Here is a 16,497-nt window from a genome sequence, read left to right as displayed (position 1 = left end):
TTTATAGAAGAGGGACGCCGCTATTAGGGTTTGACGATTATCATCATCAAGAAAGAACTAGAGTTGTAGCCCGAGAGGTTAGAGAAACACCTGTAAGTGTGCGATTTCTCTTGTAAAATATTTCATCTTCATAGTGGATTATTGCAATGGCAGAAGACAGGACATAGTCTCACCTTGAGGAAAACATGTATAAATCTTTTTGTGTTTTTTCATGCTTGTTTTTTTCCCCTTCTTCCGCATTTATTATTATTATTCTCATTAGTTTAGAATTGGAGTGTCTAATTCCTAACAAGTAGTATCAGAGCTTTGGTTCGTGATTGAGAGCAAGGGCTAGCGGAGAAGGATCAACACTAGGGATCAACACTAAGGATCAACAAGTTTGATCGTATTGATTTTGCGTTCTGGAGGATGCAAATCGAAGATTATCAGTACAGTAAAAAGCTGTACGCACCAATTCTGGATATGAAACCAAAATGTATGAAAGATGATGAGTGAAATCTCCTCGATAGACAAGTGTTGGGAGTAGTCCAGTTAACACTAGCTCACAACGTGGCGTCGGAGAAAACCACAATGGGGATGATGAAGATTCTATCCGATATGTATGAGAACCTTTCGCAAATAATAAGGTACAACTCATGAAAAAAACTCTTCAATTTAAAAATGACAGAAATACATCAGTTGCATCATATTTGAATGAGTTTAGCATGATTGTCAATCAATTGACATCCGTTCAAATTAAATTTGATGATGAGCTTCGTGCTTTAATTCTTTGGATGTCTCTACCAAATTGTTGGTAACCTATGAGGGTTACGGTCAACAACTCTATAGGCAACGGGAAGTTGATCTGTAATGATGTTCGGGATACCAATCTCGTTGAGGAAGTTCATAGAAAGGACTCTGAAGAATCATAGACATCTAATTCTCCCATAAGTGTCGATACTGGGGGCAAGAACTTCAAGAGGAATTTCAACAAGGGCAATGGTAAAGGGAAGTCAAGGAATGGTAGAAGCAAGTTCACATTCAGAAGGAAAATGGAATGTTGGAATTGTGGCAAGTCTGGTCACATAAAGAAGAACTGTAGAGCAACAAAGAAGGATGAAAAGAAAAGTGATGCTACAAATGCATTGACTGAAGAGGTACAAGACGCTTTACTCTTGTCAGGTTATAGCCCTATTGACTCTTGGGTGTTAGATTCAGAAGCTTCTTTTCACACCATCGTACATCGTGAGATCATGGAGAATTACGCTGCTAGAGATCATGGGAAGGTGTATCTTTCTGATGGAGAACCTTTGGATATTGTCGGTATTAGTAATGTCAGTTTGAGGATGTCAAACAAGATAGTGTGGAAAATTCACAAGCTGAGATATGTACCAAAACTGATGCATAATCTGATCTCAGTAGGGAACCTTGATGATGATGACTTTTAATGGTGTTGCATGGAAAGTCACAAAGGGATCCATAGATGTTGCACGAGGAGTTAAAAGTGGAACTCTTTATCAGTTCCAGTTGTAGAGACATAGTTGCAGTTGCTGTTGCTGTTACTGATTCTGACTTGTCGCATTATAGGCTCAACCACATGAGTGAGAAGGGAATGAAAGTGCTTCAGTCCAAAGGGAAGCTACCAGGGTTGAAAACTGTAAATAACAGTTTGTGTGAAGGTTGTATTTTCGGCAAGCAGAAAAGGGTTAGCTTTTCTAAGGATGAAAAGGAGCAAAAGACAACAAATTTGGAGTTAGTTCACACAGATGTGTGGGGGCCTTCAACTGTTACTTCCCTTGGTGGTTCTAAATACTATGTGACATTTATTGATGATGCAAGCAGAAAGGTATGGGTTTATTTCCTGAAAAATAAATTTGATGTCATCGATACCTTAAAGAGATGGAGAACAATGGTTGAGAATGAGACAAATTTAACAATGAAGTGGTTGAAGTCAAATAATGGGGGAGAATATGTAGATGATGATTTCAAGCGGTACTGTGCTGATAATGGAATCAATATGAAGAAGACCATTCCTGGAAAACCTCAACAAAATAGTGTGGTTGAGAGGATGAACAAAACTTTAAACAAGTGTGCTAGGAGTATGAGATTACATGCGGGATTGCCAAAGATGTTCTGGTCTGAGGCTATTAGCACTATTGCCTATTTGATCAACAGAAGCCCCTCAACACCATTGGATTGTAAAATACCAGAAGAGGTCTAGAGCATCAAAGAGGTAAAATTTTCTTTCTTGAAAGCGTTTGGTTGTGTTTCTTATATTCACATTGATTCTGCTGCTAGAAGTAAAGTTGATGCCAAATCTAAATTATGTTTCTTTATTGGCTATGGTGCTACCGAGTTTGGTTATCACTTCTGGGATGACCAAAGTCGGAAGGTTATCAGGAGCAAGGACGTGATCAATGAAGGTGCATTGTATAAAGACAGGTTGAGAACAAAGTCTGAGAACACAAGTGATGAAACCAAAAAGTCTGAAGTGATTTTGTTGAGAGATCTTCCAACTATTAAGATGGAGAATATTGCTCAGAAAGACCAAGAGAACACACCCCCAGAAGTAAATCAGAACATCCATGTGACTAAACTCAGGAGATCTGCCAGACAGAGGTACTCCCCTGTACTTAATTATATTTTGTTGACTGATAAAGGTGAACCAAAGAGTAATGAGGAAGTCGTGCTAGTTGATGAATTAACCTAGTGGGAGTTGGCCATACGGGTTCAGATGGATTCATTGTTATCCAATCAGACACGGCAGTTGACCGAGCTCCCAAAAGGAAAGAAGGCCTTGAAGAATAAGTGGTTGTACCAAATAAAAGACAAACATGATGGTAGCAAGTGGTACAAGACAAAACTAGTGGTAAAGGGTAATTTGAGAATTTTACTCTTGTAATGCGGTTGCCCTAATTTTATCTTTATAATTGAGGGGCGCCGCTATTAGGATTTGATCATCTTATACCGAAGAGTGTCTCAAGTTGCAACCCGAGAGGTTAGAGAGAAACTCCTATAAGTGTGTAATTTCTCTTTTAAAGTATTTTATCTTCACAGTGGATTACTCCAATGACGGAAGACAGGATGTAGTCTCACCTTGAGGTGAACCTGCATAAATCTTGTTGTACTTTTTCATGTTTTTTTCCCCTTCTTCCGCGTTTATTATTATTGCTCTTGTTAGTTTAGAATTAGGGCATCTAATTCCTAACACAATATTACCCTTTTACAGGAGAAAACACGAATTTTAGGATTTCTTCGAGTCTTCTTGCATTCTTCTTGGCATTCTTAGTTCATCCAAAGCTCCAAACTCATTTTCATTTATGCCTAAAGTGTTCGAAGTTTAGAATTACTATGGAGCAATCTCTCTCTCTAAAGAAGGTGTAAGTTTTCCTTTATATTTTGGTATTTTCAATTTCTTTAAGAGGTTTTCTAGAACCTTTAAGTCTAGAAGGGATTGCCGACAAAGCTAGAATCTATTTGTATAATCTCTTTGGGAAAGATTATAAAGTGTAATTGGGAATTGCCCTTAGATTAAATAGAGCCAAAATCTCTTTAGTCATTTTAGCTAATAGAGCGTATTCCAGAAATTCTTCCCGAGCAGTGGTTCTTAGGCAGTGATTACCACTAGGGAAACATTAAAGACAAATAATCTTGGTCTCCTTGTAGCGTGTTCCTATTTGTTTAAGTTTCTCAATTTTATTTGCATAATTAACATCTCAATTTTAATTTTAATTCTCTATTCACCTTTCTTTAAAAGTCACCTAAACCAACAATTGGAATCAGAGCATACATTGAAAGTATTCGAGTTAAAATCCTTTATATTCTAACTCAAATCACCCTATGTACATCAAGACAAAATATTCCTACCCAAGGGGCAAGGAAGTGTGGATGCCTAAAGAGAATGTTATAGTTAATGGGTTCCTAAAGGGACCAAAATTACTTGGGACTGAGAACAGATAATTCTTATTCGCACTTTATGAAAATCAGACATGGACTCTAGTCCAACTTCCATCAGATAAGAAAATTGTCGATTGCAAATAGGTGTTTACTTTGAAATACAATCCGGATGGGTCTATGGCTCGGCTGAAGGCTCGCCTCGTGGCTAAGGGCTATACACAATATTTCGGAATTGATTATGAGGAAAGCTTATCTCCAGTGGCAAAAATTAACTCGATACGTGTGTTATTATCTTTGGCAGCTAACTCTTCTTGGAAAATATATCAACTTGATGTGAAAATGCCTTTCTGAATGGGGACATCAAAGAAGAAATTTATATGCATCAACCACCTGGGTATGTGGTTGAGGGGGAGTCAGTTTGTCAACTAAAAAATAAAGTGGGTTTCGGCCCACTTTCCCCAGTGTAAGTGAAATACACTTCACTTACTGAGCGCACTAACAGGCCCTAAGAGTGATACCTCATCGAACCACAAGAGGAAAACCTAGAGTCAATTATGAACCTTTTCTCACTTCTAAATCTCAGTATCCCATGCATAATTTTGTGTCTTATCATAGATTGTCAAAGGCAAATGAAGTATTTGTGAATCAATTATCCCCTATATTTATTCCTAATAGTGTGCAAGAAGCCTTGAAAGATCCTAAGTGGAAAGAAGCTATGAAGGAAGAAATGAGGTCCCTCTAAAAAAAATCAACATGGGAAGTGGTTGACATACCTATAGGAAATAAACCAGTTGGATGCAAGTGGGTATTTACCATCAAATATAAAGCTGATGGCACCATTAAAAGGTTCAAAGCAAGGCTTGTCACCAAAAGATATACTCAAACCTACGGGATCAATTACATGGAGACATTTTCACCAGTGGCCAAAATCAATATTGTTCGGATTCTACTATTTCTTGTTGTGAATCTTGATTGACCCTTATATCAGTTGGATGTTAAAAATGTATTTTTGCACGGAGATATCCAAGAAAAAGTATATATGGAATTACCTCCTGGATATATTATGCAAACCAAAGGATGCAAACAAGTATGTAAACTGAGGAAATCCCTATATGGTTTAAAGCACTCCCCGAGGGCGTGGTTTGGAAGGTTCACAAATTTTATGAAATCTATCGGATAAAAGCAAATCAACTCATATCACACTCTCTTTCTGAAATCTAACAAGGAGGCAATCACAACTCTTATTGTATATGTTGATGATATGATAGTAACTGGGAATGATCTAAAAGAAAAGAAGGCTTTACAAAGTCATCTTGCCAGAGAGTTTGAAATGAAAGATCTTAGTTACTTAAAATATTTTCTTGGTATTGAAGTGTCAAGATCAAATGAAGGAATTTTTCTATCTCAACGAAAATATGATTTGGACTTGTTAAAGGAAATTGGTGTGACAACACGTAGTCTAGTCAGTACTCCCACGAAAGAAAATCTAAAACTGGGAACATAGTCAAACCAAGTTTCTGCTAACAAGGAACGTTATCAGAGACTAGTCGGGAGGTTAATGTATCTTGTACATACCAGACCAGATATAGTTTATGTACAAAGTGTGGTTAGTCAATTTATGTACTCTCAAAGTGAAGAACATATGAATGTCGTCAACCGTATCCTAAGCTACTTGAAATCATCTCCAGGGAAAGGAATTTTATTTAAAAAAGGAGGCGACTTGAAATTTGAAGGTTATATCGATGTCGATTGGGTTGGGTCAATAGAGGATTGAGTATCTATATCTAGATATTTTACATTTGTAGGTGAAAATTTGGTCTCTTGGAGAAGTAAGAAACAAGAGGTGGTGGCTAGATCGTCAGCTGAAGCCGAATACAGGAGAATGGCCAAGGCAATATGTGAATTATTATGGATAAAAAATCTGATACAAGAACTATATATTGAGTAGACAATTCCTATGAAATTATACTGTGACAGTAAGGCAGCATGTAATATTGCCCACAACCCAGTCTAGCATGATAGAACTAAACATGTTGAAGTTGATAGACACTTTATTAAGGAAAAGTTAGAAGCAAGAATCATTGAAGTCCCTCATATTCGGTCTCAGGATCAGCTTACCGACCAAGGCAGTGTCTTAGCGAGCCTTTAAAAATTGTCTCGACAAATTGGGCATGAGTGATATCTATGCACCAATTTGAGGGGGAGTGTTGAGATTTCCTCTAAGATTTTTTTCCTTAGAAGAAATCCTATAAATATTCCATAAATCCCGTAATTTAGTAAACTGTCTGTAATCCCTGTGATCACTCATAATTCTTCCATGTATAGTATGTAATTTAAGCCGACCATGTAAATAAGAAATAAAACTGAAATTGAAATATTATTTTTGACTAATTTAATGGGTCCTTTAGGGACTCGAGATGCCAACAACTGTCCGAAATGTCAACAGCGAAACTTTATTCAGACTTGTCGGTCCTCATCGTGAAATAAGATTTTATTGCCTCTTTTCCATGTTCAGTGCAGATTAAATGCATTTGGAGAGTCATCACATCAGAATTCGCTTGAATCCTTAAAATCTTTGACACCCAGAAACTGAGAACGGTAGTTCTCAAATCCGAGACTTCCAGCAAAGCCTCTTGCAGCAGACGTGAACTAGTTTAATTCAGACTCTCAGCAGGCAAAGACAATTTACAACCTCCATTAAATGATAGGCCAAGGTAAGTCAAGAAGATATATTATATTCGCCTTAAGCTCTCTGCACTTGGGAGTTTGGAAGTGACGTTCATGGCCTAATTAATTTCGACAAGTAAAAGCTATCTCCCCCCATTAATTCCAAAGCTCTGATCTGTACAGAACTGTTCTTTAATCAAGTCAAGAGTACAGTTGAAGAAGATGAAAATACCAAACGGCGAGAATCTTCCCAATTACCTTTTGTCCTTTTTCTCTGAAACAAAACACAAATCATGATTCTGTACATCCATGGATAGCACCCATCAGTAGAACATGGGAAGTTCAGACCAAGTAAACTGGAAGGGGTATTTTATCAGTAACCTATCGTCTTTTCTTCATTTTTTACTACTTAACTAGCTTTAACACGAATCTGCTAATTCTGTTTATAATAGAGTACGAATGTCACCAGGTAGAAAGGTTGGAAGTGACGTTCATGGCCTCTTAATGCTTTGGTCATCAGTCAAAGGTGACGACGTTCCACTAACCCATATATAAAGCTTGGTGACTGATCAGGACAAATTTCCATTCATTCCTGCCGCTTTTAGAGTCAAAGGTGACTGCCACTAACCAGAGCAACCAGTATAATATGAATTGAATTAAGTAGAGAGGGAAAACATAGAGCGGAATCGACATCGAATCCAACTGAGTATGAACCTTTTTATGTTTGAGTTGAGGTGAGTTTGATTTAAATATTTTGAACTCAGAACTCTAGCCGACCCTAACCTCAAGCCAAAAATCGAGTCCGAGACTAATAATTTTAACCGAATTCGAGCTCGAGCTCTAGCCGAATTCGAGTTTGAACGTATATTTAATACTCTAGATAAAATATATGTCTAATAAATTATAAATAAAATTATGCATACATTTTAAAAAAAGAACGATAGGGAGGTTCATGATTGAATCTTGATAATGGATTAAAACGTACCAATATTAATTTTTTTTACTCCAAATATTGTTTAGCTTATTTTATAATTTTTGAATCTGGCCATAAATTTACTATGACCTCCTTAATACCCTTGATTGAAAAATTATATCCTATGAAAAACTCTAGTTTTTCCTATAATACCTATTTCCAAAAAGTCCTTTAAATAAAATCTTATTACTATTAGTGACTTACTAGAAAATTACAAGAAATATTTTAAAATTTTCTTAGGACAGTTAAATGGGTCTCTTATTGCCTCTTTTAGGAAAATAAATAAAAATTAATAATCAATGTAATATATTATTATACTTATTGATAAATTTTTAATCAACTAAAATGTCAAACACAAAATTGCTATGAAATTGCCTCATACTAAAAGTATTACAACATGAACAATCAAATACTTATTCAAAAATTTTTTATACGGTTTTCTTGCCCTTCTAGGTAGGAAAATCTTACTTAGAAAATTATATTATTTTTTTAATAAAAATTTTCAATTAGAAAAATATTTCCAAAAAACATGAGGCACTAATAGTCCCTAGAAATGATTTTTTTTACTAAAAATATATTTTTAACCTTCCGTCATCGCATAAGACGCGGAGAGGGGGGGGGGGTTGTGGCTCATGATCTATCACGCGCGAGGGAAGGAGTCTAGCGGCATAGGACCTATCGAAGTCCCCTCCCCCCCTCCATAACGGCTCACGAGTTTTCGAATCGAACTATGGTTCAGTCGAGTTCGGCTCGTTAACACAAACGATCTTTATAAGGATATCAAACATAACCGAAGTGAATCCGAGTTCGATGCCACCCTAAGACAAGGGAGTCCGATGGAGAAATCGAATTGAGAGGAGAAATCGAATTGAGAACGTGATTGGAAATCGATGAAGATGGTTTCTTCTTAAAATGGACGAATAGAGGGGTACGCGTGTGCGAAAGAGCAGAATTATTCTGACGAGAAAAGAAAAATAGGAGAGATAATGGGCAGTGCCAGTGGACAGGCTTTTGCCTGTGAATCACGTTGCTGAATACTAATTTATTAATTCTTGTTCGAGATAGGAAAATTGCCGACGGTCCGCTTCTTGTCGCGTATAATGCGATTTCTTCGAAGAGAGGAATATAAATGTGAGCTATAAAAGAATAGACGCGGTTGATGGAATTTCAGGTCGCCCCCACCTGCCGTCTCGGAGTGACACAGCTGACTGCTTTTAAATCAGAGATCAGGAAGAAGCGGTTGCCGGGTTTGATCGACTTTTCGAATATTGTCGAATATTCGTGATTATTATCTGCTGCACGATAGTAGCAGAGAAGATGACCATGGATTGGAGTGACTGGGACGCCGTCGGCTCTGATGGGAAATCCGGCGGGGTCGACGCTAGGGAGCGGCACAAGCTGGCGGAGCGAGAGAGGAGAAAATCAATGCGGGAGCTGTTCTTGTCTCTTCACGCGCTTCTCCCCCACGCCAACACTGTCCGGAAAGAGCAGTCCGCTATCCTCGACGAAATCATCAAGTATATTCCGTTGGCCGCCGCCCGCCTCCGCTCCCTCCAGAGCCGCCGTGATGCTCCCTCCAAGCCTAAGAATTCTCCTACCATTCATGTTTCTGATCGCAACTCAGCTTCTTCAAACACCAGCGACTGCGATATACGCGTTGCTCCTGAACCCACTTCCTCTGTCGCCATTCGAGTTCGAGGCGACCGTGTTAATGTCTCCCTTAGCGATACAAAGGGCACCCCTCAAGCTCTGCTTCTATCAGCTGTTCTTGACGAGCTGGAGGCTCATAGTCTCGACCTCGTCAGGTCTACTCATTGCCGCGACGGCAGCAAGCTTCTCCACCACTCCGAGAGCAAGGTATCCATCCACCTATTCGTTTTCGTCTTCTTCTTCTTCTTTTCTTTGGATTTACTAATAATTTTCTTTCATTTTTCCCTTTATTGATATTTTACCGTACAACTAAACTTACAAGCGAACATTGTCTGTTATTGATTGTTCAGATTTGCGATGGATTAGATCGATCACCCGCCTTCTTGAAAGCGAGATTACAAGATCTAGCCTGCAAGCTCCACAAACTAAGAAAATCGCCGTCGCTCAAGAGGAACTTCGACCAGGTTGAGTAATGAAACAAGATTAGAGTTGAGATTAATCGAGGAAGAGACTTTACTTAATTGATTGGTTTTTTTTCTTTCTGTAAAATGAAGTGTTTCTTCTTTTCTTTAGCGGCTCCCTTACATTCCCGCCGGCCTCAACTTCTTGGCTGTTGTGCTTGCTGCCTGTAACTTACTTTCTTTTGCCAATCAAACTTTCTCTGTTTCTGTAACTTACTTTCTTTTGCCAATCAAACTTTCTCTGTTTCTGTAACTCCTGTCGCATTTCAGCTCTTCTCCCCATTACCCATCTCTTCTTTCTTGCATGATTTCTCGAATCATTTTTTCATCTCAGATTAGATAGCAAGTGAAAAACTAAAGAGAAGGCTCGAGTAGGCGTAGTCGAGTGATCAAAGCCCCAATTACCCTAAAAATCTGAAGGGAAACCTGGAACATCTTTCTTTCTGGAAGGCAAACAGTGTTTCGGAACGGTTGGAGAAGCGCATTCACGCAGTACGAAACTGCGGCTGCTGGTATCTCGACAAGTCACAAGTGTTTGTCAAGGCCGGAATCCGTGGATTCTCATAGACCTTTCTCTTCACATGGTTCTTTGAGTTCGGTCTCAGACTCAGGTTCATCGTCATGGACAGCTTAGCTCTTGATTTCGCTGTTATTTAATAACCAATCTATGCCATATTATAAAGAATTGAGCTGCCGGATCTTAGTGCTTATCAAATAGGGATCATTTATAACCTTTGTTTTCCAATTTTATTTTATCCACAGAGGTGTTCAGAGCACTGGTGTGCCATTTTGAAAGAAGAAGCCCAAAGAAAACCAGGAGGTTAAGATTTAAGAATGCTTTTGTAGCCATTCTGGCGATTCGCTTACTTGCACTACAGATTCAGGGATTTCCGTCTCTGATTTCACTGAATCATTTAGTCTATTTTTGGATGAGTTGGGTGCGGCAGGAGGTGATTTTCAATTCCACCCGAAGGGATATTCGATATTTCCAATTCCCGTCGTTGAATTGCAGTCACCGGCCATTAAATAATAAAAATTAAAAAACTGACAATCGGATAAGAGATAATAGTAGCAGTCGATCCAGACTCGCATATACAAAGGCCACGGAAACATCATACAGTCGTCCCCAATCGTTTTCAACATCGGAGAAAGTTTAAAGAGAGAGAGAGAGAGAGAGAGAGAGAGAGAGAGTCAGAAATAGCCTCAAAAATAACAGGCCGCCAGAAGAGAAAAAAAATCTACCCCAGAAAAGTCCATCGAATTTCAGAGCTCGTGGGTTGATTGAGTGGCGCAGTCGCAAGACTCGAAAGGAGCTCCATTAATTAACTGGCTATTGGGTTTTTGAGGGTCGTCGTTCCTGAAAGCCTGCACCGAGTTTGGATGACTCCAATATTCTTTATAGTTAGCACGCCCTCGTTCTCAACCACTCTCACTTTCACTATGCCACCTTCCCATGTCTATATGCTTTTAATACTCTTGAACGCTACTGACTATACGACCCGTGACAAAATAAATTATGAGGTGAAGGTGTCAAGTTGAGATTTTTTAATCCCCGATGGGTGACTAGAGCGCGACAGGTGAGGGATCTATTCCGATTTTGTTGAATTATTTCTATTTTGTCCTCTGTGATGTGTCTCTGGTGGGTGACATTCATTCATTCATGAATCTCGTAAAGTCACTCTCTTTGATACGGTTACAACTAACAGTTCTTAATACGCATCACCGCATCAACTTCAGCTTCCGGCGAAGCTAAAACTGGCCACCTTCGGCCACTAACGAGAAGCTCAACTAATTACGATTTGGAAATTTAGTTTAAATCGTTCCTTCTCGTGCTTGGTTTCCGTGCGCTTTCGCGTTCATCAAAACTTTATTCTCTGCTACTGAAGTGGTGATAATGAAATCTGTAGATTTCTAGCATCGGGTTGCTGTAAATCCGGTACGATTCGGCAGACGTTGGCCGGAGCATATCTGAACCCCGATTATTGTAACTGCTCCCCGTTACGGCGTAGATGAAGAGACCGCCAAAGTGGAGACGATTTGCCACCCGCAGGTGTAATCCATGATGCGTCAGCTTCTGTCGGATCCGACGAAAATGGAGCTGCGACAGTTTTCTGCTTAGGTCAGGTCTGTACGAAATCATTGTGTTTGAGACGGGGCTGGTTGCGGCTCATCCTCCGGGATGTAAGCCTGTCTCCCATTTTGGTTTCTCTTCTTTCTGCTCACAGTCAAAATTTCTCCGATTAGAAACATAAGGCTGTGTGTGGAAGTTAGGAGCAAAAAACACCGATAGCAAAGAAACGGACGAGAAGAGACGAGAGCAGAAGAAAAGACAAGACAAAGATAAAAGATTAAAGAAAAAGTTAAAACCCTATCTAAACTACAAATGCCTTTAGACTCCGACTATATTATTATAGAGACAGATCGAAGTAATTTAGGATGGGGAGGAGTCCTTATCTCTAAAGCACATCAATACAGTGACAAAGAAGAAGAAAGGATTTATAGTTATGCAAGCGGAAAATTTAAAGAAAAAGGTAATATGAGTAGTATAGATTATGAAATTTTGGCTGTTATCTATTCTTTAGAAGCCTTTAGATTATTCATTATTCATAAACAAGAATTTACCTTAAGAACTGATTGTGAAGCCATAGTAAAATATTTTCAAAAAAGTAAAGAGAATAAAATTAGTAGAAGAAGATGGTTAAATCTAGTAGATATTATTACTGGTAATGGTTATAGGATAACTTTTGAGCATATTAAAGGCAAAAACAATAGTCTTGCCGATACTTTAAGTAGAAGATTTTTTGATACAAAAATTGCTTCTTGACAGATGGATTTCCCTGATTGCTCTATCAGACCTTCTTCCTCCAGACTAAACAGTTATGGGCAAGAATTTTTGTGTTTTGGTAATCAGAAGTTAGTTGTTTTCCCAAAATCTAATATTACTTTCAAAACTTTACCAAGTATTTCTGTTACAAAAGAAGAACAGTGTCTTTCAGATAATTTATGGTTAGCCTATCAAAGAGTTCCCAAAGACCAGAAGTATTTCTTAGCCAGTCTTAATAGTCTTTCAGAATATTTTACTCAGAAAAAGAAGAGTTTCAATTTTTATGTCGTTTTCCAAGGTCACACCCCAGGAGTCTTTCATTCCTGGACAGAAGTTGTAGAGAGTATTCAAAATTTCCAAAGACCAGTCTACAATGGCTTTAATAACCTCCAGGAAGCTCTAGAAGCTACAAAGTTAACCATAGGAACAAATTACTACATTGCTCCGTCCTTAAGACACATGAGAGAAGACCAGGTGTCCTATGGAATAGCCAAGGACACCAAGAGAATTATTTTCTGTGATCATTGTGATACCTTGACCAAGACTATCCAAAGACTGAATGAGAAGAGGAGACTTTTGGAAGAGAAGAATTTATTCCAAAAAGAATATATTAATAATTTAGAAGAAGAAAATAGAATTTTAAAAGCAAAGGCAACAGGTACATTCTGTACCCAGATCCCTACTAGTGAGGGGCATTCACTAGCTAGTCCGGCTCAAACGGCAGCCGGTAAAGACTTATCAAGTCCGTTGATGGCTGGGCATTTGCCAAAAATGCCACAAGAAAAGAATAAAGAAAAGAAGATCGAGACGATTCCAGACAAAGACGAAATCAAAAAGATGATGGATGACTACTTTAAAGAATTTCTTAAGGACCAAGGCTATGAAAAGAAAGACTCAGCATCAGCATCATCTTCTAGCAAGACCGGGTCTACAGGCACTCAGACACTCCAATGTTTTTCCCAAGAAGAAGACGAAGACTATGATTACGACTCAGAAGCCATCCATAACCTTATCACTTTGGATGGAAAGTAAAAGACAGACAAAGACCATCACTTTAAAGATAAGATTCCATTTAGAAAAGAGACTGGTTAGAAAAGACAACTTAAAAGACAAGATTCCTTTTAGAAAAAAGACTGGTTAGAAAAGACAAAAAAAAAAAAAAAACTCGTATGATTCCAAAACAAGACATAGTCTGGTTTCAAGACATGGTTTTCCCAGCACATGGTATTCAAGACAAGACTTCTCCAGCACATCTCCAGCACATGGTATCCAAGACAAGACTTCTCCAGCACATCTCCAGCACATGGTTTTCAAGACAAGACTCCCCCTCTATAATTTAGCTTTTACTGTACCCTTTTGTAAAGATATCTATGATTGTACTTTTCTTTTTTGATGGCATAATGCCTCACCGAACACTAGGAAAGCACTCAAGGACATATCACCGACGATGGGGCCCAATGAGCACCCGGGTGATTCCTTTTGCCTCCCAGTGTCGGCAACCTTTAGCTATAAAAGGCTATTGTATGTTTTAAAGAGATTATGAATGAATGAGAGCAATTACCTACCATCTTGAGCTTCCATGACTTCTGTTGGGCTTCCAATTCTGTTCTAAGTCCTTTCCTCTCCCAAGCTCCCTTGTAAGTACGCTACTTTCTTTCTTTATTCTAGTCTTTCTGGGTCTTCTTTAAGGGACCTCCTAAGTTCTTTTTGTTTACTTCTGTAAGGATTTTCCCTAACTTTAGATCCATCTTGAGCATGCTGTAAAAGCATTGTGTAACCCTTTGAGGTTTCACGGTCCAGAGTTCCAAGTTTTTACCCGCTTATGTCTCAGGAAGACTACAGGGTCTGTTATTTCGGAACATTGAAGGAGCCCGTGGCCAAAGCCATTTCCGCTAGGGAAGCACACACCTCGGCATGTCTTAGGTGTCTGAGACCTGAGGGAAATCTCAGTAGGAAGTAAACAGATGAACCTTAGGAGTTACCTTAAAGAAGTTTACACATATTTTCAGCTTCCAATCTCCTCTCTCTTTGTTATGCTTATTCTGCTCATCGTTGTTGGTATTGTTCTTATTGCTTTTGTAACTATCATATTCATAGTCTGTTAGTTGTATATTTGTCTTTACATATTTGGGTATATTAGGCTGGAACACCACTGGGTGAGGGCTACGCCCTGACAGCCGCCTCTGCTTCCAAGGAACCACTGTTCCAAGGGACCAAGCGTCGCTCCCGGTTGCTACAACGCCGCCGTACCCTTTTATGTAGATCTGGCTTGTTAGTCTTATATTACATCAGATAGCCCGACTTTTACTTAGATACTTACCTTGTTATTATCTATATTTGGCTTTGCTTTATATTAAACTAAGGAAACACTCTTTGTTTTATTAAAATAGGTATCTTAAGTTATATTTTTATTTTAGGAGTTGTTGCTTTAAGATTATTCGAATATTTTGTTTTCTTCCCAGAACAAATTGTTGAGCTTTTAGAATCAGACGTTTTTATATACTTGTGCATAATAATTAAGTTATTAGAAAAGTTGTATGATCTTTGTTAATATTGCTCTTATACTTATTTTCAGTAATCTTATAATATTCAATTTTATCTGCTTTGTTTTATCACTAAATCACTATATTAGAATATTTGAGACACTTAGACCTATATTTATACCTAGAGTCCCTAGAAGACAAATCATAAGAAGAAGTCCTCCTATTAATACAGATCTGAATACTCCAGATTAAAAGAGTACCCCCCCTAATTTGGTATCAGAGCCTTAGCATTCTGGATCCTTTTAGAAAGATAGAATATTTAGATTTAAGAATTCCCTCAAATTTTGAATATAAGTTTGTAGGTTCAAGTTGTATTAAGTGTCATTTTAATAACGAAGAACATATTTTACACGGTACAAATCCACAGTTAAACAGTATTATAGACCTAATCATTAGCCTAGGAACTTCTTTACAAACTAAAATAACTGATCTAGACTTTATCTTAACAAAAACTCAAGAAGATATTAAAGCCCTTAGAACAAGAATAGGAGGTTTAGCAGAAAATTTAGATTATCTAAAAACTAGTAAAAGTGCTCAACAGAATATAGATAAAGAAGTAGATATGAATCAGAACGGCGGAATTTTCTATTGTTCTCCAGATTTTCTGTTAGGACTACAAGATTTTAAGAAATATATTAAGACAGGAATCCAAACTAAAGGATATGAATCCTTTGTGGGTAACAATTTGTTACTATGTATAGGATTTTTAGGAAGATGTACAAGTTTCAGCACTACTAAGTTTAAAATTAAAATAGATGATGTAGTAAATCTTATAGGTAATAAAGGAATAAAACTATTAAAACCTTTAAAATATTCCCCTGAAGATTTAGCTGGTTTAGATTGGAATTTAAAATTTAGACAAGAAAAAATCATTAGTCTAGAAGAAAGTATTATGTATACAGATACAAAAGGAAATGTAAATATTAGATTCAATAGCTATGAACAGAAAAATACAGAAGACACTGAATCTATTTCTAGTGAAAATTATGATTTAGTCCACCTAGAAACAGAAATAGATGATATTATTTACCCCAAAGAATTAGGATTACAACTAGGCGAAAGAGAATTATTACATCTAGAAGAAGACTTAATAAAAAATAAAAGAATCAAAGAACAAGAATACTTATATTATGATAATGAATTAAATATCCGAATAGGAACTATGCCTCTAGAACCTTCTTTAGAAACACAAGAAGAAATTGTTAGTGTAAAAGATTACATGGACGCAGAAAGTTCAGTCAATAATCCTACCTACACTACTTATCCTACTCCACCACCTAGAGAAGTCTTTAACTCAGGAAATATGCCTAGATTACCTTATACAGAACCAATTAATTTTGATAAAAATGTTCATCCCAAGGGAACAAGAAAAGAAACAGAAAGACCTATTACTTTCCAAGATAAAGGAAAAGGAAAAATACTTAATCTCTCTGCTCATGATCCTCAAGAATGGACTACAATGTTAGATCTATGGAAAAATCAAGTAGTTTCAGATTATATCCA

The 16,497-nt window shown here is 37.7% G+C and overlaps 1 protein-coding gene across 1 annotated transcript; it reads left to right on the top strand.

The window, feature by feature from the left end:
* The first annotated feature begins 8,605 nt into the window (after positions 1-8,605).
* On the top strand, positions 8,606-9,839 carry LOC137960356 (transcription factor bHLH126-like). The gene is made up of 2 exons (XM_068807955.1): positions 8,606-9,373; positions 9,517-9,839. The coding sequence occupies exons 1-2, from the start codon at positions 8,834-8,836 to the stop codon at positions 9,637-9,639; spliced, it is 663 nt and encodes a 220-aa protein (XP_068664056.1). The 5' UTR covers positions 8,606-8,833; the 3' UTR covers positions 9,640-9,839.
* Positions 9,840-16,497: the final 6,658 nt, after the last annotated feature.

Source organism: Aristolochia californica, unplaced genomic scaffold (genome assembly GCF_029961685.1).
Source record: "Aristolochia californica isolate CCGP_79_NKW_82.1479 unplaced genomic scaffold, dmAriCali1.0.hap1 SCAF_3, whole genome shotgun sequence".
Lineage (NCBI taxonomy): Eukaryota > Viridiplantae > Streptophyta > Magnoliopsida > Piperales > Aristolochiaceae > Aristolochia > Aristolochia californica.
The sequence above is the reverse complement of the archived record's forward strand: the minus strand, read 5'-3'. Positions and strand labels throughout refer to the sequence as shown.